The sequence below is a fragment of the Ostrinia nubilalis genome, chromosome 2 (assembly GCF_963855985.1).
Source record: "Ostrinia nubilalis chromosome 2, ilOstNubi1.1, whole genome shotgun sequence".
Lineage (NCBI taxonomy): Eukaryota > Metazoa > Arthropoda > Insecta > Lepidoptera > Crambidae > Ostrinia > Ostrinia nubilalis.
In genome coordinates, this window is record NC_087089.1 from 10,602,313 (window position 1) to 10,625,078 (window position 22,766).

The following is a 22,766-nucleotide window of genomic DNA, read 5'->3' on the forward strand; positions in this document are numbered from 1 at the left end:
CCTGGCAAACCCTAACATGAAGCACTAACTATATCATATTTTGACATTAGGATAGGATAGGATGTGGTGTTTTTATCGTCCTCGATCCTTGCCCACGATAGGAAGACGATAGGAGATTTACTTTTTTGCAAGTTACTTTAACTCTATTTATTTATCATTTACAATGGTAAATGACATTTTACGACTAATTTGAGGCTAGAAAAATTCAAAGAAAGGAATCTAGCACCTTTGTGATACTTTTACTTCTAGGTGGAGATTGAGTTCTAGTTCAAGAGTTTATCACAAGCAGCATTTTGTAATTATTGCAATGGATGTGAGGAGAATCTGGCGACAGTTCATAATCGCTAGCTGCAAAATCTTAGTGCTCCCACAGTCCCACCCACATATTAATTATTACATTACTTACCTTGTAAAATAACCATTAACTTACTTAACTACTTAGGTAGGCAGTCAACAGTTACATCAGACAATACATATTAAATTGCAAATGACGTGAGATACCCCACAGTGTTTAGCTTGATTTAAGTACCTACTGTCATCTGTACATAATCTTGTAAAATTATTGAGAATGGGACGGAATGTGGTGACCGAGCTTCTTCTGTCTACATTATTTTCAAACAGTGGCAAGGTCATTGTCAGAAATTAGCATTGGGTGGGATGTGTAATCAAACTTGCTATAAAAACAATGAGAATAAATGAATTTTACTAATTTTATAACTTGACGGTGATACCATACATACATTCCACGTTACTATCAATCTAATTCCTCCATTTGGTCTTTTTTAAGGGCTTTAATGTTACAGGATGATAATCTTGTACAATTTATTCCATTATAATAAATTCATTCATCATCATCTCAGCCATAGGACGTCCACTGCTGAACATAGGCCTCCCCCAATGCTTTCCATGTTGCCCGATGGGGCAGCAAGGTTCTGGAGTGGAGGCCGGGTACCAGAATACGAAGCGTGGGACATCCACCCACAAGGTGGACCAACGAAATCATAAAGGTAGCAGAAAGGCGCTTGACGCAGGCCGCTACCAACCAGGCAATAAATTCATTATTGCAGTGCAATTTCAAAATAATTCAACCATTATTTACAAAATCTTTATTTGGAAAACTTTTGTTTTACAATAGCTATTTATAATTTCAAATACTAACAGAATTCCATGAATTGGTTAGTCTAGCCAGTATCCTTGAAGTTTTTCTTGCCGATTGTTATTGTGAATTTTCATGACAGTGAGCGAGACTTGCTTATGTCTGCTTTAGAATGAAATAATCACTCATAATCCCACACTTTTTCATCCACTGTCTGAAAAAAGAAAGAATATTATTTAAACACAATTATAAATATATCAATTACATAAACAGTTCATAAATTGAAACATTTACTTAATCCTTGTTTACATACAAAATGTTGATCATCAATATTATTACACAGGGAAAGAACTATGTGAAATAAATATAGGAAAGAATGTGAAAGCTTATTTTTGTAGGAATAAAGATATTTTTCCTTTTCTCCGGTGCTGTTACTTATGAAAATCTAGATGTGCGGAGTATAGCTAATATTTTAGACTTTAGGTACTTACTTTGCTACTTATGAGTGTAACTTTATTTCTCAAATCTCAATAAACTTTCTGACTGCTTCATGTAAGTTGAATAATTACTGTAAACCTCGCATTATGGGATAGGTAGTGGAGTTCGGTTATTCTGTTAATTTTCAAGACTTTATTCTTTAATACTATGGGTATGATTAGGAATTCTTCATTGTATTTCTTTAACTTGGTTATCTCTTCGTTTGATATTTTCCGTACTTTAGAAATATTAAAAATATGACTGGAAACTTAAAAATACAATTTTAAACACAAACAAATACAATCAAGCAGTCAGTCATGTAATGTCAACAAAATTGACATAACTTTTTTTTAATGACGTTCTCACTGCTTTAAGATATGTGTTTTTAGCCGAATTAGTAGCAGAAATGAACGAGATTGAACGAATGAGCTAAAATATTTCAAGGTTGGCCAACATAATAACGCAAATTTTTCTTAATATGGCAACAATTGGGTTATCACGCGATAGCGGGTGGATAGACTATCTATCGATGGTCGCATGTTAGGGAAAACGATAAAATTATCTACGTGATCGAATATTGTCTTATCATATCATGTCATTGTCGATGCGCGCATCTTAGGCCTACTGGAAGTGACATAAGATTCCACACGTAAGTGTTTATTTCGTGATTTCCGACATTGGATCATTGTAAACATTTTTCACATTTTTTACAGTAATTTCTTCCTAAAACGTTTTACCAGTAACTACACTTATCATTTTTAATGATACCTATGTCAAGAAATAAAGATTTTACATTGGTTTCATTGAATTTGAGCAATTTTATATTTTTTGTTTATTTAGAAAGAGCAAGTCTGCCCACAGAGAGCGAGATACTGATACTTAGTTTGTGCTTCAAGTAGGTATTGGGAGTCTGGCCTCCATTTTTATCTGTAGCTTCATGGATAATCCGTCCATCCGTCATCCATTTTTTTTTTCGTTTCACGCTCCGCTGTTTCACGATTTTGGAATGTCCGCGTCGTTTTTATTTTATGAAGTCAAAGAGTATTAAAATCTTTAAGTTATAGATCGCCCAACGAGAGTTGAGGCTTGAGGCCATCAACCCTAAAATATTCTCCAAGCCATCAAAACACATACAAGTAAAGATCAGTATCTTTTCAAATAAGTTGTCTACGCTGACGTTTTGCGTAGTAGAACTGAAAAGTTATTTCTGATTATCATTCAAAGAAAATCCCTGGGCCCCGATTGCGCTAATTTGTAATGTCTCCAATTCGTTCGATATAAAGTCTGAACACATAGTTTTACTAAAACTTGCATGTCATGTGACTCATGTGAGAAAAAGTAGCTTTCTGTTAGTTTTTACCGGGTCTCCAGTGCGTTGTGTGTGTTCTTTTGCGACAGAAGAAGACACGCTGGAGACCCGGGTTTGTACAGATTGAAACAAATCTTTGTTTGCCTGAGGCACAGCTGAGGCCTCCACTCTCGCTGTGCGACCTATACCAAGAACTATGTTATTAGGTAATGCTAGAATTTCTGTGAATCACACTTTTAGACACTTAAAGCGCCTTATGATTTCAGTCAATATCTGTGATTTCAGTCATGCTGTAGAAAATGTGCATGAATACAGATGAAAGGTCTCCTTCTCTCTTTCTCGTACCGTATAGCGTTATCTCCCTCATATTTGGGTACATTTTCAAGGAGTCCATAATAGATAAAAGAATCGGCCCTTTAACTGTGTTGACAGCTAAAAAAAACTATCTGCTGAAAATTTTTGATATTTTCATCTATTTTCGTTCTTTACGTCAAAAAGGTGTAGTGATTTTCTATTTGTGATTTTGTTCAAAGATTTACGTGTAATTTGGATATAAGTTGAAGATAGAGGTACGGTATTGTGTTATTTTTCAATTAAATAAAGTGGATTTTACGTCGTAACGTAAATAACATAATTTTTTCGCTTTGTCTTGTTTGGGATAATGACGCCATTTTGTCGCGCCGGCTGATCGCTATGAATTATTATTTTCATGTCTTCATTGGGTTGGGCTATTGGTGCAAATATTTTTTTATGTAATGAAAGTGAATTATAATTTCTAAACTGTTATTTCCGTCTCGTCAAGTTGATAAATTACATAAGAAGTGGCACATATAGTTGCAGTGAACTTGCATTAAAATTTAGAGGTACCTGGAAGTTGAATTTGTGAGTTCAGTTTTGACCAAGTAAATTGTTATAAATGTACTCTCTTATTTATCTACCTGCAGTCTAACTCATCTTATTTGCTGATGCATACCTACTCTATCGTTGTTAGTTCTGTAGTCTATGACATCAATATTTCCTAGAAAATGCAGCACAAGGGACAGAAGATTCCATTACATGAAGTAGTATCTGTTCAATTTAATTGAATCGATAATTTATAGCTTTTTATACCTTCTAATTAAAAGGTCAAAGAGGATTTGGAGAGAGTTGAAGAACACCTTCAGTTATCAAAATTATTTATGTATCTGTAACATTTATTTTCATGAAGATGGTATTATTTAGGATATAGGTTCAATTTTTTATATTTTTTCAGGGGGCAATGAATAACTATACAATAAAATAATGACAATATCTATGAATGATCAACAAGACCAAATGCCCGGGGAAGTAAGTAATCTATGTTAATTTATTCTTGTAGTGCAAAGACATATTTTTTATTATATGGGAGGGTTTTAAGACATTTAGAAGCAACACCTCATCCAAAAGAATGCATCTTGCTGGTACTCTGTCAATATAAAAACATTATTGTTCATAGGTACTTCATAGTTAATTGCACATAAAAATGGAAATTACCTAATTCGAAATTTATTTTATGATATTTGGTTGTAATAAGTGTGAATGTTAAACAGATGGGTTTCCCCGAGGCAAAGTTAAGAGCACTAGAAGAAAAAATTTCCCATTCACGTTGGGTTGTTCCTGTTTTACCTGAGCAAGAACTAGAAGCTCTTCTTATTGCTGCTACAGAACTTGCAGCAAAAGGTAGTATATCTTTCTTATCTTCAAATTTTAATGAGCAGAGTAACTTAATTGCGAATTTCAAAATATACATAAAATATTATTTTTTATTATCAGGGGAAGATGTTAACAATCCACTCTGCCAACGATTTTACAATGATGCCCTCACAGTATCATTTACAAAGATTCTTACTGATGATGCTGTATCATCGTGGAAAAGCAACATTCAGCAATGTGTTAGGTCCAACTGTGAGAAACTTGTCAAACTATGTGCTTTAAAATTGGATGATCCAAGATTTCTGAATTTGCTGTGTATGGCATTTACTCCTAGTAACAAGTAAGTAGAACATTTGATTATTTGTAGCTCATGACTTTCCTAAATCAGCCATGTTGTATACTTAGGTTTATTTAAAATAGAAAATTATTTTGCATCAGAATGCAGGCATAGATATATGGAGGTTTAATGAACAATACTTAACCCTTGACACTGACATTTTCAGATTTCACACTTTTAATGCATCCCGTACCTCTGAGGGTCTCTCTGTGACCACCAGTTCAACATCAGTTGGTCAAGGCTCTACCCAGGAACCAGAAGTTTTTGCCAAATCGCATGATCATCGAACACCAAGGGGATGGCTGGTCCATCTTATCAATGTGTAAATATCATTAAACCACAATTAATATTTTTTTGCTCTGAAAATAAGTTGGTTTACTAATTTAGATTTGTGTTCTAGATTTGGTCAAGCTGGTGGTTTTGTTAAGATTCGTGAAAGGTTTGAAGCTATTATGGGTTTTCAAAAGCCTGATCTCACCTCATCTGTGAACTCGGAGGAAAAGGTTTCTATGGAAATAACAGAAAAAGAAACTGAAGATAGCAAAACCACCAAAGCTGACGATTCTGAGAGTGCCCCAGTAATTTCAGAAACTAATGAGGTATGAATGGATCTTGTAGATTTTCGTCAGTAAGACATCTTTTTAACAGGACTTTTCTAAATGTCACATACTGTTTCAGCTACCAACTCCTTCTCGTAACGAACAACCTTCTTCTCTGGAGCAGTCTGCTAGTGGCGAGACACGCGTTGCGGTGGTGTGGCAGCTGCTCCGGCCTATCGGCGCTTGCCACGAGCATCTTACTCCGCATACTGTTATAACATACCTCCTCCCTGTTTTGGTGAGTATTATTTTCCAATAATTTATTACTAATATTTCTTTAATCTTAGACCCAGTTTCCACCAAGGCGGAGCGGAGCGGAGAAGTGTTTTGAATAACCAATCAGATTTAATTATTCACACAACTCCTGTCTCCGAAATTCTATAAAAAAATTCGTAGACACAGAGCGGAGGTCCGCTCCACTATGCTGTGCCTTGGTGGAAACCGGACCATATTCTCAGTGGATTATCAGCAAAAAAAAGTTGGATTGTAGTATTTGATGAATCGGTGTACAATTATTATGCATTTTTAGGAATGCATCCCTACACTATTAGACAGTTTATCTGACGAGGAGTTGAAGAGGGAAGCCCGCGGGACTGAGAATAAGACTGATACGGTATCTTGTTTGATTCGCGCCTGCAAGCAGGTGGCTCTAAAGACTCCCCAACATCACAGTCTTGTAAAATGTAAGTAAATATTACATTCACCTTACATTTTTCAATAAAACACAATGATTATGTCTACTAATAATGTATACCATATAAAATACTGAGATTTTAAGGGAACAATTTTGATTAAAGATTGGTTAAGGGTTTCATCCATGTTTAGTTATGTATTTGGAGTAGATACTTACTGTAATAATTTTATATTTGTGACTGTCCTTAATCTTTTTAAGAAACATTGAGACAAATTGTGTATGATTTCTCTAGGTAAACATTGCATGGTTGCACTGGATTTTTGATTGGAGTTGTTGCATTTGTATTCGTAATTGTTGTACTTGTTTAATACTAATTTATAAAAAAAAAGTTTTTGCATTCACAAACATGTTTATTTGTGACTTAATTTGATTAACTACTGCGTTTGTTTTGAATGTCAAATAAAATATGTTTTAACTTGAAAAATCTAAATGGTAGGTCGTCTAAACATTTACATTACCTACTTCACTGTATTGTTGCTATACACTTATTTTGTATTCCATGTTTTGGGGTTTGTGCTGTCTGTTCACCAACTTAGCTTGGGACTTTTTAATGTTAATTGTAGTAGTCTTAAATTAACACTAATAATAGATGCTAACTACTCATATTAATACTTATTGTAAAACCACATTGATGCACATGCAGAGTTTGGCGCAAAGCAGGAATGCCGACGAGGAAGTAACTTTTACGCATTTTTTTTTCAATACATTACAAGATTCATCAAGTTTAATCTAATGGAAAAAACTTAAAGATAATGCGAAAATTGCTTTGAGCTCGGCTGACTTGCAATATCTTACTTTACCAGTTGTACTATTTCAGAAATGTATAGCCTCTGGTAAACAGCGGTTGTAACCACAAGGTGTAATATTTTCATTGAGTTAAAGGGTTTTTCATATCACCACAATGATTACGTCAATTTTGTAAAAAACCTAATATGACACTGTCACGTCTTGTCCTTTTCATACGTTGGAAGCGCCGTACTTACGGCCGCTGTTGGCCAGAAGAGGCTTAAATGTTCTGAGTCATCATTACCTTAAAATACACCGTGTTACTTTGCATTCTTGCCATATTCACAGAGATAAAAGTAGGGACCAATACCTGTTATTTAAGATAAACAAGAGACTCCCATAAAGAAAGTACACTGAGTTTTTAGTAAATTTGGTTTTGCAGTACAAATTGGAATAAACCAATTTTGTCTCGCACTTTCTACAGGTGCAAGTGGAATAAACCTAGTGGGCGTGGTCTAGTTCTTATTAATCTGTGATGTTTTATGGCTCTGGGTACCAGCCTTTTTATCCAGTCATAATAATTATTTTAAAATACTCTTCAGTTGATTTTAGATTTTCCTTTCTACTCTCAGTTTCTACTTTACGGGCTTAGGACCGTCAAAAATACGTAATAATTATTAGGCTTTTAATTAATTTATAACATTGTTCCCTATTTTTACAAATTAATAAATTAAGTATGAAATGAAATCACCTTATTCACAATTAATTATTTATTTATGAGTTCCTACTTACAAAGTTTACGTACTGCGAAGCAAGTGTTCAAAGTGTCCTCCGTTCTGATGAAGGCACAGTCTAGCACGGCGAAGCGTAGGTATTTCGCTTTAGTTTTCGCAACACATAAACGTTTTGTCTCACAGTTTCGCTGAAGCAATCCTTTCACGTAACACGTTTACACTTTTTATCTCTTCTGCGCATACCAGGTCGTTTCAAGTCACTCCAAAAATAATAGTCCATTGGTGTTAGGTCCGAGGATCGTGGTGGCCAAGCTACTGGACCCCCTCGTCCAATCCACTGTTCACCAAACGTATTATTCGCGCACTTGACGTCCTTATTGTGGGGGAGCACCATCCTGCTGGTAGTAAAGCATTTGGTGTAACGCTAAGGGTACGTCATCAAACATTTCATTTAAGACGTCTTGCAGACACTCCAAGCACCATTTTGATTAAATTATTCGTTGTTTGAATACACTTCAGTCATTTTTGTATTATTTATAACGTGATTTGTGATTGATGGATTTCTCAATTTTTTACAAAAGTGTCAAAAAGACATTTTAAAGACAATAGATTGCAATAGATATTTAAAAATACAATAAAAAGTAAAAAAGTCTCCATCGCCATCGGTAACATAAGTGATGTGCATGCGTTACGATAGTTAGTGATGTGTATAACAGATTGTCGATAAAATAAAATATTCAAAATTAAAAATCAAAATTTTCGGGCATTATTTTTTAACGGATTTGTGTTCAGTATCAGTAATATAGTTACCTCTGTAAATATGGCAAGAATGCAAAGTAACACCCTGTATATGAATGTGCTTAACACCTGTGTGTTTTTATACTACGTGGATGATAAAATATATGAACGATTTTTTTGTACATCTAAGTTTGGCATTGTTTGTAACTGTCATTATGGTACTACGTCACGAAGTATTCAGGTGGACATCTCGGACGGCGCTCACGGCTTACGTGGAGCAGTTGCACTCCCTGTAGCTGCTTAGGGGCGCAGTCTTGGTCATTCCTCCCCTATGCTGCTACACGGTCTGTTACTGACTCCCATTCATCTCATCGCTGCACTTGTTACTGTGGGTCTCTTCACCTGTGCTGTTTGCATGACTGTCCTTATGCATCTCATTACTAAGGGCCACATTGCATATGGTGTTTACAAGATTTGGTGCCTATGAAACTACCTGTGTAATGGTTGATACCAATTGTGATTGTTTTTTAAAACTCATGCTATTTTCCATAAATCATTATACAATTTTTTTTCTTTCAGCTCTCGAGATGTTTAGGTTGAAAATGATATTGCGGTGGTTACAAATGTCATCATTCAATGGTAAAATGACTGCGTTAAATGAAATAAATCAACTTATCAGTTCAATCGCTCAGCAGCCAAAACCCGAATGGCTCACGGCTGCGGTCATGACAGTAAGTATGGCGAAAATACAATCAATCATCCTTTCACGTTCTTATTAGGCACATGATAATATTCGAATTTATTTCAGAATTGGATAAGAGAAAACAAGGTAGTAGATATAGTATTACGCGACTCACTACATCAGCCTCAATATGTGGAGAAGTTGGAGAAAATGTTAAGGTTTATGATAAAAGAGAATTCGCTGACCAGAGACGATTTGGATGCTATTTGGAAGGCTCAGCACGGAAAGCATGAAGCGATTGTCAAAAACTTGCACGACTTGTTGGCGAAACTAGCTTGGGACTTCACTCCTGATCAACTGGATCACCTTTTTGACTGCTTTAAGGTATTCTTGAAAGTCCGTACCTTTTAACAGATTTCGAAAAGGTTTTTGTCTGTGTCTAACAGTGGTGTACTGTTTCAGGCAAGTTGGGCTACATCTAGCAAGAAGCAAAGCGACAAATTGTTAGAAGTGATAAGGAGACTTGCCGAAGACGATAAAGATGGTGTAATGGCAAACAAAGTAGGTGAAAATATCATATAAATATAACCTCTAATAAAATGTTAAAGCGACAGGTTTATTAATTTGACTTTTATTTTACACCAGGTTCTGGTTCTCTTTTGGAATTTAGCTCATTCGGACGAAGTTTGCACTGAAATAATGGACGTTGCGCTGGCGAACCTTATCAAAATTTTAGACTACAGCTGCAGTCAAGATCGAGATGCACAGAAAACACACTGGCTGGACAAGTAAGTCATTGACTAATTCTTTATAGGAGTTCCCGCTTCTGTGAACGTGTTGAGCGTTTTTCAATTTAGAGTCCCTTTGTTTGCATAGTTGTGAAACGGTCCACTCTTCTCGTAGATGAAATATGCGGACATCAGGTCTTCCCATATCATCTAACTAGCGTGGCGGTGTAGGCCAAATCTTCCATTAACCTCTAGTTAAATAGAGAGGATCTTCCTGCAATGGAGACTATTAATTTTATGATAAACTTGCAGAAGTTTATAAAACCTTCCCAAAATAAATGAATAACGGTGGCGAAATGTGTCTGGTTCTAGATGTGTAGAGGAGCTAAAAACAAATGAGAAGTGGGTGTTACCAGCGCTAAAGATGATGCGCGAAATTTGCTGCCTGTACGAGGCGGGCGGTGGGACCGGCGTGCGGCCGCACGTCACGCGCCAGGAGCTCATCGACCGCCTGCAGACGCAGCACTCGCTCGTCATTCTAGTCACCGACTCGCTCACGCACTATATGGACGGAGTTAGGAACAAGCAGACAGGTACGTGTAAAGATAATAATGTTAATTTATGTCATCTTTTAGAAGTCCTTACAGGCACGTTGGACGTGGGCACCTCCAATTAACGCTATAACGCTCTTAACGAGAGCAACTCACATCTAGTGCTTTCCTGTAGGCCTAGGATGCGCGTCGCGATAAGCTTATCGCACAATTTTATCGATTTTATGCGAAATGCCAATACATTAAATATATTTGTCGTCTAAAATCATCTATAAGATTTTATCAGGGTGCGTATCCTAGCCCAGTTGGAACCATAATTGGTTTTATCGGTTCGACGGGTGGAAAGCCTTTCCTCGTTGTGTTTCCCCACTCTGGTCGCCACTGAAGTCTTTCTTCTTCGATTGTCAATTAATTTTATCATGCAAAGAAAAGGCCAACATCGTCCCCTCCATTTCATTACATTTCAACATACTCCACTTGTTACAGCGGAGGGGGACATCGACTGGGAAAACTGGATGCCTGATGGGAGATACCCACACGCTGGACAAGTTCACGAGAGATTGAGTTTTCTGAGGTTCCTTTTGAAAGATGGACAGCTGTGGTTATGCGCAGAACAGGTAACAAATAATGACGTCTTTTTACTTTTTATTTGTGAATGAATATTTTGATACAAAACTTTTTTTTATTCATAGGCAAAACAAATCTGGGTCTGTCTCGCAGAGCGACCTGCGCACCTAGGCGACCGCGAAGCGTGTTTTCGATGGTTCAGTAAGCTCATGGGAGAAGAACCCGACCTAGATCCCAATATTAACTTGCATTTTTTTCGAAGAAATATTATGACACTGCCTCCCAATTTACTCACACACGCGGGTATTAAATGCTTCGAAAGGTAAATTGACTTCTATTTTATGGCGCACATATTGAATTTCTCTGCCTTGCGTTTGCTATAGTTTAAAAAGACAATTTTTATGTATTATAAGTTTATTTTCAGATTCTTTAAAGCTGTAAACTCCAAAGAAGGAAAACTGAAAATTAAACGACGAAGTTTTTTACTTAACGATGCTGATCTCATAGGATTAGATTATTTATGGAGGGTAAGTCCCTAATTAATAATAAGTTATTATCAGTTGCTGATGTCGGTGTTTTCAACTTTGAGTCGTATCCTACCTAGCCAATATAATGCGTCATACATAATGTATACGTCATACATGGCACTTTAACCACTATACTGTAGAGTTGAGTCGTATGACATTTCAATATTTTTTTACTGCCAGACTGATACCCTGGTAGCAGTTGTAAGGCGATTATCACACTGCACCGCGCTCCGCCGCGGTACGCGACAGATTTAATCATTATAACAAGTACCTCAGTTTGTATAGAAAACGCGCGCGGCACAATACACTGACAACGCGTCTGCGCGCGGGATTCGTTATACAGTGTGAGTCACGTTAAAGTGTACATATGAAAATAGATAAAACTAGACCTATTTTTATCGACAAAAAAGAGGTCAAAAATTTTTTGAGATTTTTTTTTAATTTTTTATAGAATTTTTTTTCTTCAAATTACTTGTTGTAAAGAAAACGTAATAACTTTTAAACTAAGCGGTATATCCTGATAAAATAAAAACAGTAATAATGCTAAATAACAGGCGATACTAAAAACATACATAAAATACACAAAAAATGCCAACAAATAATAAAAAATGATACTTCTTTTAAAAAAATCCGCTTAAAATTCGTGTTTTTTTGGTTATTTTATAAATTTCTCCAAAAAATGCCCCTATAACCGGTGGTTTTTATTACTTTGTATTATTTTCCATCATATTATCTTTGTAAAACCAAAAATCGCATGTCTCTATCCCTATCACAACATTTGCTATGATCGTTTGAACAAAGGCCTGCCACAACATTATTCTCCGCTACAGGTAGAGACAATTTTAATTTTAACTAAAATGCTTATTTTACTTCGAAATCTTTTGTTTTTATTTGAAATCTAACTTGTCTTTATCAAAATTACAAATCTAGAGCCATTTTCAGTTTTGTTGTTAACGAAGCGTTGAATGGCGCGCCCGGAGAGGCTTAGTTCAAACGATCATTGCAAACGTTGTGATAGGGATAGAGACATGCGATTTTTCGTTTTACGAAGATAATATGATAGAGAATAATACAAAGTAATAAAAACTACCGGTTATAGGGGCATTTTGTGGAGAAATTTATCAAACAACCAAAAAAACACGAATTTTTAAGCGGATTTTTTTCAAAAAGTATATTTTTTTATTAATTTGTTGGCCTTTTTTGTGTATTTTATGTATTTTTTTAGTATTGCCTGTTATTTAGCATTGTTACTGTTTTTATTGTATCAAGATATACCGCTTAGTTTAAAAGTTATTATGTTTTCTTTACAATAAGTAATTGGAAGAAAAAAAATTCTATAAAAAATTTAAAAAAAATCTCAAAAATTTTTTGACCTCTTTTTTGTCGATAAAATTAGGTCTAGTTTCATTTATTTTCATATGTATGTTACGGTTAATGTGATAAATTGAAAATTACTAATAATAACCGGTTATTATGAATAATTCCCGACAGTCGCGGTGAAAGTGATAAATTAATCACATTTAACAGTGATTTTTTAATAATTCAACCTTAGTACTAACAAATTTCATAAAAGAGAACAACGTCTTGTGTACGTGCTCGTGTACAGCCAAACTTTTGAACGTTTTGATATCATATATTAATATAATTTGGCATAATGAGTTTGGAATGTTTTTTGCATAATATTACTTTTCCATGATACCTATAACATAATGTTTTGATTTAAAGTGAAAAATAGGTTAAGGTGCGGCGGGGGTGGCCCTTGGGCCACCCCTAAGCCGCCTATTTAGTTTTATACACACATAAATGACCTCATATTAATCACATTTACCAAATCATGCGGTAATTATTCATAATAACCGGCGATTATTCATAATTTTCACATTTATCACTTTGACCGTAACATGTACACTTTAACGTGACTCACACTGTATTATGTCGCCACGCGGACCGCGGCGGAGCGCGGTGCAGTGTGATAATCGCCTAATAATTGAGTTGCCAAAAAAAATGTAAGTGATTGCAACATTGTAACAATTTTTTAAAAAAATTGACGATTTGTTTGGCAAATAAGTTCTTCAGAAAAGTTCAGAATTTTTTCAACATTTCCACTTAACCAAGTAAAGGGTTAAGCACTAACCAGTCTTAACTAGGGATATTATGGATAGTTTCGGTTATGAATACGGTTACGGATATAGGAATAATATTATACCGGTTTCGGTTACGGTTACGGATATTTTTTTATTTCGGATATCCGAAAGTTTCGGTTACGGTTAGGTTAGGTTAGGATATGATATGGATATCCATAACATCCCTGTTCTTAACCCTGTCAGGTAATAACGGAGTGCTCGGACGAGATCTCGGCGCGCGGCATCGAGCTGCTGCGCGAGGTGAGCACGTGCGTGGGCCCGCAGTTCTCGGCGGCGCAGCACCACGAGGCCTTCCTCACGCAGTGCTGCGCGCGCACGCAGCGCATACAGAAGGACATGGACCAGCAGGAGGGTGAGTGCGACACTCGTCGAGAATGCTTTAGTACTTTAGTGCATTAAGTTCGCCTTATGTTCAAATTTATTTGGCCTTAAAGTTTTAAATAAATACATGGGGGTTGAGTTGCGGTAGTGGCCACACCACGTTATTTCAAATACAACTATCGTTAAATTCGTTAACTTGAATCAAATTCAACGCGCGTTCACGGCGGCGAAAATGGCGTAGGTTCACAAACAGGCTCTAAAGCTATGGGACTGCAATTTGTTGATTGTCTTGAGACTATTTTCAGTGTGAATCTTCAATTATGTTTACGTCAACAGATCTAACCCTTTTTTAGACTCGGTTTCCTCATAATCAAAACACACAATTGACACATACGACTTGACTTGTTGTTTCGTTGACGTGCTTCTTTCATTTCAGATATTACTGAAAGTTGTACAAGAATGTGCAGGGTTATACGTGCCATACAGGAATATGTAAACGAATGTGATAGACGATTTTCCGCCGAAAGACAAATCCTGCCGATTTATAGATCAGGGCGGGGAAGACAGTGCACTATTGTAGTCAGATTTAATTTTCAAACTGGCCAAAGACAAATTGACGACATTGAACTATTCTCACATTCAAATGAAACATTGCATTCGTTGCGTGCAGCAATCCAAAGAAGGTATGCAAAGTTCTAGTAATAACAGTTATTGTACCGTATTTGCATATTATTTAAATACTTTTTGTTTTTGCAGACTCAAGTGTGCTACCGATAGTAATATAAAATTAGAGCTTTATGTAAATAAGTTAGAACTGTACGTAAATGGTGAGCTCTTAGATTCAAGTCACGACCGAAAAATACTTGCACAAATACCGCTTCGGGACAAAACTGTTATTGTTGCTAAGGTGAGTTGTGAATGTCTACATCTTGTATTATTTAGTTTATTAATTGAAATTGTCTAAATTGATGTTTAAATGCAGGTTTACGATGGGCAAGTGTGTGGCAGTGGAGGCTGCGGCTCCTCGAATGAGTCCAGCAGCGATTCAAGTACGTCATCGCCCCCTCTGCCCCCTACGCCTGAACACGCTTTACCAGGCGTCGTAAGTATTATTTATTTTTTAGATCACGATATATCCAAATTATCAGCTTTGTATTTATACAGATCGACATAATTTTTTTTTAATTTTATTACATGCAATTCTTCTCCTTTAGACATTTCCGCAGCACTACATTAAATTAAATTTATTTTTGTTCTTCCAGCTTTTTGCACAGGGATCATGGTACATACCATTTATCTTGGAATTGGAGCACATCGGCATTACCAAGGGCCACGCGCCCCTAACTGAAGCCGCACACCTTCTCACTCAGATTAGCCCGGCTCACAAGCAAACTGTAGGTATAGCATGAATGATTTAAATAACATGTTTTCTTAAGATATTCACGTGATCAATGTTCTAATTCTCTTCTTTATATGTTAGGTTGAAAAGTTAACAGACGCTCTTTTATGCCGTGAAGATACAAAACTGAGGGATATGCTTTATGGACCAGCACCACCCACCGTAGCTTACAATATAGAGGTAAAGTATCGATAGTTTTTATCATTTCACATTATATCCGTTTTCTCCACTTGTCCCGTCGCTCTTACTAAAATCTCGCTATGAAATACAGGGAAGGGTAGATTGGATATTCCTAGAGATGGGTAAGTGCTAATAATCCGATTAATAGCAATTGGCTAGTAAAGGATTAAAAGCAGTTATTAGCCATTAATAGCCAATAATAGCCGATTTCAGATGGTAACCCTGCTATTAATGTTATACTAATGATTAAACATATCCCTTCATAGTTTACAAATTTAGCACTTGAAATTTGGAAGGGACGTAGCTTAGGTACCGTAGAGGTGCATTAAGAAAGGAATACCCGAAATTCCAACGGGCACGGGAATTAGCGGGAAAATCCTTTTGTATGAAAAATCTAAACCGCTTAAGTTAGACGCTTGAAATTTGGCATGCAGGTACCTTAGTAAACTTAAAGCTTAGTTACAAGAGGATATTGCAAAATTCCCACGGAAACGGGAGTTAGCGGGAAAAAAACATTTGTATGAAAAAATCTAAACCACGTAAGATAGACGCTTGAAATTTGGCATGCAGGTACCTTAGTAAAGTCAAAGCTAAGTTGCAAGAGGATATTGCAAAATTCCCATGGGAACGGGAGTTAGCGGGAAAAAACACTTGTATAAAAAAATCTAAACTACGTAAGATAGACGCTTGAAATTTGGCATGCAGGTACCTTAGTAAACTCAAAGCTTAGTTACAAGAGGATATAGCAAAATTCCCACGGGAACGGGAGTTAGCGGGAAAAAACATTTGTATGAAAAAATCTAAACCGCGTAAGACAGATGTAGGGGCTAAAACGGGATCCACGCGTACGAAATCGCGGGCGGCCGCTAGTCTAAATATATAAAAGGAGAAACTGACTGACTTAGTGACATATCAACGCACAGCCTAAACGGCTAAACATATGCACTTGAAATTTGGAAGGGACGTAGCTTAGGTACCGTAGAGGTGCACTAAGAAAGGAATTCCCGAAATTCCTACGGGAATGGGAATTAGCGGGAAAATCCTTTGGTATGAAAAATCTAAACCGCTTAAGTTAGACGCTTGAAATGTGGCATGCAGGTACCTTAGTAAACTTAAAGCTTAATTACAACAGAATATTGCAAAATTCCAACGGGAACGGGAATCAGCGGATAAAAAAAAAATATGAAAAAATCTAAACCGCGTAAGATAGACGCTTGAAATTTGGCATGTAGGTACCTTAGTAAACTGAAAGCTTAGTTTCAACAAGGAATTCCCAAAATTCCCACGGGAACGGGAATTATCGGGAAAATCCTTTTGTATGAAAAATCTAAACCGCCTAAGTTAGACGCTTGAAATTTGGCATGCAGGTACCTTAGTAAACTTAAAGCTTAGTTACAACAGGATATTGCAAAATTCCCACGGAACGGGAGTTAGCGGGAAAAAACATTTGTATGAAAAAATCTAAACCGCGTAAGATAGATGAAGGGGGTAAAACGGGATCCACGCGTACGAAGTCGCGGGCGGCCGCTAGTACAGTATGAGTCTTGAGAAAGTGCATATATGAAAATAGGCGGAACTACTAAACCTATTTTTATCGATAAAAAAAGTCAAAAAATATCTGAGTTTTTATTATTTATTGACATTTTCTGGGTATTTTACGTATTTTTTTAGTATCGCCTGTTATTAAGCACTAGAGGCCGCCCGCGACTTCGTACGCGTGGATCCCGTTTTACCCCCTTCATCTATCTTACGCGGTTTAGATTTATTCATACAAATGTTTTTTTCCGCTAACTCCCGTTCCCGTGGGAATTTTGCAATATCCTGTTGTAACTAAGCTTTAAATTTACTAAGATACCTGCATGCCAAATTTCAAGCGTCTAACTTAAGCGGTTTAGATTTTTCATACAAAAGGATTTTCCCGCTAATTCCCGTTCCTGTGGGAATTTCGGGAATTCCTTGTTGTAACTAAGCTTTCAGTTTACTAAGGTATCTACATGCCAAATTTCAAGCGTGTAACTTAAGCGGTTTACTTTTTTCATACAAAAGGATTTTCCAGCTAATTCCCAATACCGTGGGAATTTCGGGAATTCCTTGTTGCAACTAAGCTTTGAGTTTACTAATGTACCTACATGCCAAATTTCAAGCGCCTGACTTAAGCGGTTTAGATTTTTCATACAAAAGGATTTTCCCGCTAATTCCCGTTCCCTTGGGAATATCGGGAATTCCTTGTTGTAACTAAGCTTTAAGTTTACTAATGTACCTACATGCCAAATTTCAAGAGTCTAACTTAAGCGGTTTAGATTTTTCATACAAAAGGATTTTCCCGCTTATTCCCGTTCCCTTGGGAATTTTGGTAATTCCTTTCTTAGTGCACCTCTACGGTATTTAAGCTACGTCCCTTCCAAATTTCAAGTGCCTACGTTTAGCCGTTTAGGCTGTGCGTTGATCTGTCACTAAGTCAGTCAGTTTCTCCTTTTATTGTATAATATTTAGATTCTTTTTTAACTACAATGTCGTTTATATAAATTACATTGATGTTTTTTAGTTCTTTTTTGTTTCTTTGAGTAATATTTGATTTTAATATTGATTTGATTTTAAAGGTGGAAGAAAAAACGTAAGAAACTATTAATAGCAGGGTTACTAGCCAATGGATGGCTAATAATGGCTATTAATAGATAATAATCAGTTATTATCCAAACTAGCTGGCTACAAACCCATCTCTAGATATTCCTTTTGTTTCATATAAATCACCAGAACTACATTCATGAGGTTAATTATTTACAGGTGCTCTATAGCATGGTGATGCCGTCATCTGATACACGATTGGAACGGGGTCGTAACTTTCAGCTAGCTTGCGTCAAGAAAGCTCCTTTGTTAGTTCAGTGCTTGTCGGACAAGGAATTCCTTCAAGGTGCCGCGCCACATACAAGGAGGTAAAGTACATTACCGAGTTATTCATATTTCTTGAGTTTATTAATTATGAAATACTTCAATCTTAACTCTCGATTTTTTTCAGGGTTGGATACTTAGCGCTAGTTAGACTGGCCAAATTGGCGTTGTATACTCTGGGTCATCTTTTTGAAATACTCGCTCCAGATGGTTCAGATACTAACGTGGACAAAGACTTCAGGTACGAAAGAATACAATTTGTAGATAGTAGAGATAGTGGTGTTGTAAATAATCCCAATTACATTTTGGACCTCTCTTTGCAGAATGGATGTAACAATCCTAAGAGAGGCGCTGCAAACTGTACCTAATCACAGCTGTGAACTGATTGTTAAAGCTATTTCTGAAAAGCTTGCAAATGCTCTAGGTGAACAGGTGAATCATGTGAATATTTTTTTCTAACCGTTGCTTGCATTTGTTTCTTCTTAGCTTTGGTTATAACGCTTTAGTTATTCGTATTCAGGTGGTAACGAGTAGCGAGGAGAGTGATTCCGTGTCTTCTCTGGTGTGGTGGCGAGTGCCTACTACGGCTACTGTGCGAGCATTGTATGCGCTCGCGTTTTCTGTCGCACAGCCGGTTGAAATGATCGGCATCGTTCATCCAGATGACGTCACACGTAAGCTTCTCCTTTATTAAACTTCATAGTTAAATTTTTTGGTGATTCAGATGTCTAATTTGTGATTTTTTTCCATTTGACAGTTGTTCGAGAGTGTATGGAGGTGGTGACGATATGCATGGCGTTGGGTGGCGGACATTTGGATTCTTTACTACACGAAACTTGGTGGCAAGACACTGCTCTGTACCTGATGATAGATTGCCCCAACCCTCAAGTTAGTACTTACTTAAAATATATGTCGTAGAATATAATGTCTTGCCTCTTCTGACCGTTCTCCGACATATACATCAACTATGCAAGAATGTGATATTTGGTTTTTGATAAAATTATCAACAAATAATCAATTGAACTTGCGAACTAGTGAAATCACAATCCTCTTTCCATACAAAGTCTACGGAAGAGCCGCATTTTGTCAGCTCATAAAGTTTACGTCCGTCAATTGACTGGCAGTGTCATCTACCCGTACTATCCGTTCGCTTTAAATTTGCCGCTGGCGATATGACGTCACTCGAAGGGAAGCGTCTAAAACTTTAACAAACTATATTTAAAATATTTTTTGTTTATTATTATTGATAAAAAAAAAATTGTGTATTTGCGTAAAATAAGACACATTAATTGCGTTTAAGGCTTGGTATTTCTGCTAAAGTAGGTATTTCGCGCTGTCAAAATCTGCTCGCGCAATACTTCGCCGAAGACAGCGCGCCAAAGAGCTCTCGCGGCTACACAGTATAGAAATACGCAGTTTAGAAATACGCAGTTGGTTAGGTTAGGTTGACTTCCTTCCGTTCAAGCGTCACATTCACAGCACTTTCTAATACAAATCATAATCCAAGTGATACAAATTAAAACAACTTTCAAAATTTTTGGGAATATATTTTAGAATCGAATAGATATAGAATATAACTGCCAAAGTAAACACGGTTCAAAGAGGCGTGGCGTCACCCAACCTTCCGGAAGTTCCGCGCCGGCTAAAAGAATTTCAAGATTACGTCACCCGACCTATCGGTAGATCGTCGGGAGCTTGAGCGATTGGAAAAACATTTTATGATCAGTTACTCGTAGTAGCGATTATTTAGAGCTTGGATAATAAATTATAGTTGTTGCAATTCACAAAGCTTTGCATGTGGTTAATTACATTAATCAGTACACGCATCAATTTTGTTCAGTCTTTTTGTTTATTAATAAATAAAAATATCATACTAAAATTGCATACATATTTGTTTGTATTGGTCTGGGTGTTTTCTTTCCATAATTTATGTATAACTTGAGCAATAAGCATCACACACGGTTAGAGATGGGTAGTGGGTAAAAACCCATTTCACCCGATTGGGTTAAAACTGGGTGATTTGGGAAAAAACCCGGTTTTTACCCATTATCACCCATTCTGGTGGGTGAAAACAAAAATAGCGTTTTTTTAAAGTGAGAAGTGGTATTTGTTGCTAAGGGGGTGTTCTAGTGTTACGTAATGCAATCTGGGGGGAGAGGAGGTCTTGAAAAACGTTACAATGCGTTACAGTGGCGGAAGGGCGGTTCGATTTCAAGTTTTTAAGCAGAAGTACTTTGTAGTTGGTGTTGTTATTTGTAACTTTATACCGTAATGTCATCAAAGAGAGAGTTTGGCATCTTTGGCATCCCCCCCTCCATGTCCTTGCCATGATCACAAATAATTGTGTTCCTACTAAATTTCTTCTAAATCGGTTCAACGATTCTTGAAATAACACCATTTCATAAAATAATTGGTCACATCATCATAACGTGATCAATTTTACGATTTGGCCACGATATAAATGCATATTAGTGTTAAATTTGACTTTATACTTATTAATCAATAAACTTAAACGAGAAAAATTCAATAAAAATAAAGAAAAGATACCAATTGAAATAATTATAAAATTATTTGTTTTCACCCGGTGTAAACACCCACGGGTGGAATGAAACGGGTTTTTATTGGGTTTTTACCCTCATGTGGGTTTTTACCCGGGTGGAAACCCATCTCTACACACGGTTACCTGGAGTGCATTACCGCAGCAAAAAGCTTGCCATCTTAAATGAACGGTATAATATCGAGGTTTCGTCAGTACAGTTGCGAACAAAGGTGTTTGTGTAGTGTAGTTGAGTTGGGAGGTCAGATTATTGAAATAATAAAACGAACATTTTATTTTTTAAATACATACATTTTAAAAATAATTTACATTACAGATAACAATGAGAGGATGACATTGCAAGGTGGTGCCAGTCCAGTCTTAAATCCGTTGATAGTATAAGCTGCATCTGCCATGTTTTTGGCTAAAAGATTCTTCTATCTTGCAGTTTAGACTTTTATTACAGAGACCTCAGACAGTATTTTTGGAAAACTTTTACGCATGGTGGAGGAAGGGACGCTCTAGAGACTCAAGTCTAGAAGGAGTCACATGAACTCCAGTTTTAAATCCGTTGACATCTGCTGCATCTGCCATCTTTTTGGCTAGAAGATTCTTCTATCTTGCAGCTTAGACCTTTAGCTACAGACCTTAGACAGTATTTTTGAAACATTCTTACGCATGGTGGAGGAAGGGACGCTCTAGAGCAGTGGTTCTTAACCGGTGGTCCGCGGACCACTGGTGGTCCCTGGAGGCATTCCAAGTGGTCCACGATGTGCACTTGCACACCTTGGTCAAAACCACTTTTAACTGATTTTTGCAGTCAAACTGGTTTTGACCGATTATGAGGTGGTCCCTGACAAGACAGAAATTTGGTAAAATGGTCCCTCATGACTTAAAGGTTAAGAACCACTGCTCTAGAAACTCAAAACTACAAGGATACACATGAACTCCAGTTTTAAATCCGTTGATATCTGCTGCATCTGCCATGTTTTTGGCTATAAGATTCTTCTATCTTACGGCTTAAACCTTTAGCTACAGACCTTAGACAGTATTTTTGTGAAAATTCTTACGCATGGTGGAGGAAGGGACGCTCTAGACACTCAAGTCTACAATGAGTCACATTAACTCCAGTTTTAAATCCGTTGACATCTGCTGCATCTGCCATCTTTTTGGTTAGAAGATTCTTCCATCTTGCAGCGTAGACCTTTAGCTACAGACCTTAGACAGTATTTTTGTGAAAATTCTTACGCATGGTGGAGGAAGGGACGCTCTAGACACTCAAGTCTACAAGGAGTCACATGAACTCCAGTTTTAAATCCGTTGACATCTGCTGCATCTGCCATCTTTTTGGTTAGAAGATTCTTCCATCTTGCAGCGTAGACCTTTAGCTACAGACCTTAGACAGTATTTTTTATTATTTATTTGTGTCAGTGTGCTCTTCTAAAGAGTGTAAGACGATTGTATGTAGATTGTAGGTACTATTAAAATGTAATTTTAACTCATTGGTTTTGTCTCATATTTGAGGAATGTACTATGTATCATGAGTAGAGTCTTCGTTTAAAAGGATGCGAACGATTTAAATTTCAATAGGTAGACAAAATTGATAATTTTTAAATATCAAAAATTTAAGCTTTCTCCAGTAACACTGATATTATTATACTGTGACTCATCAAAGTCATCATTGTCAAAAATATTGACAAATCGCGAACTGTCACGGCCAAAAAACTGACACGCGTCCGTCCTCCGTAAGCGCCACCGCGCGACTGATTGAGATTGTCCAAGCCGTCATGGACGATTTTTTCCACATTTTTTAACATAGTAACTAAATAAGACGCAATATAAAAATTTCATCCGTTAAAAG

The 22,766-nt window shown here is 36.7% G+C and overlaps 1 protein-coding gene across 1 annotated transcript in view; it reads left to right on the forward strand.

The window, feature by feature from the left end:
- Window positions 1-3,335: 3,335 nt before the first annotated feature.
- LOC135078611 (probable ubiquitin carboxyl-terminal hydrolase FAF-X) overlaps window positions 3,336-22,766 on the forward strand; it is a 34,384-nt gene continuing 14,953 nt past the window's right edge. The window contains exons 1-27 of the mRNA XM_063973143.1: window positions 3,336-3,451; window positions 4,135-4,208; window positions 4,451-4,580; window positions 4,674-4,893; window positions 5,057-5,212; window positions 5,291-5,489; window positions 5,569-5,727; window positions 6,019-6,172; window positions 8,961-9,112; window positions 9,190-9,447; window positions 9,526-9,624; window positions 9,709-9,851; window positions 10,164-10,384; window positions 10,829-10,959; window positions 11,035-11,231; window positions 11,334-11,436; window positions 13,764-13,932; window positions 14,338-14,584; window positions 14,658-14,808; window positions 14,884-15,003; window positions 15,164-15,295; window positions 15,382-15,480; window positions 18,265-18,413; window positions 18,497-18,610; window positions 18,693-18,801; window positions 18,890-19,043; window positions 19,127-19,257. Coding sequence (XP_063829213.1) covers window positions 4,164-4,208; window positions 4,451-4,580; window positions 4,674-4,893; window positions 5,057-5,212; window positions 5,291-5,489; window positions 5,569-5,727; window positions 6,019-6,172; window positions 8,961-9,112; window positions 9,190-9,447; window positions 9,526-9,624; window positions 9,709-9,851; window positions 10,164-10,384; window positions 10,829-10,959; window positions 11,035-11,231; window positions 11,334-11,436; window positions 13,764-13,932; window positions 14,338-14,584; window positions 14,658-14,808; window positions 14,884-15,003; window positions 15,164-15,295; window positions 15,382-15,480; window positions 18,265-18,413; window positions 18,497-18,610; window positions 18,693-18,801; window positions 18,890-19,043; window positions 19,127-19,257 — 3,942 coding nt within the window. The 5' untranslated portion in view covers window positions 3,336-3,451; window positions 4,135-4,163. The remainder of the gene's footprint in view (window positions 3,452-4,134; window positions 4,209-4,450; window positions 4,581-4,673; window positions 4,894-5,056; window positions 5,213-5,290; window positions 5,490-5,568; window positions 5,728-6,018; window positions 6,173-8,960; window positions 9,113-9,189; window positions 9,448-9,525; window positions 9,625-9,708; window positions 9,852-10,163; window positions 10,385-10,828; window positions 10,960-11,034; window positions 11,232-11,333; window positions 11,437-13,763; window positions 13,933-14,337; window positions 14,585-14,657; window positions 14,809-14,883; window positions 15,004-15,163; window positions 15,296-15,381; window positions 15,481-18,264; window positions 18,414-18,496; window positions 18,611-18,692; window positions 18,802-18,889; window positions 19,044-19,126; window positions 19,258-22,766) is intronic.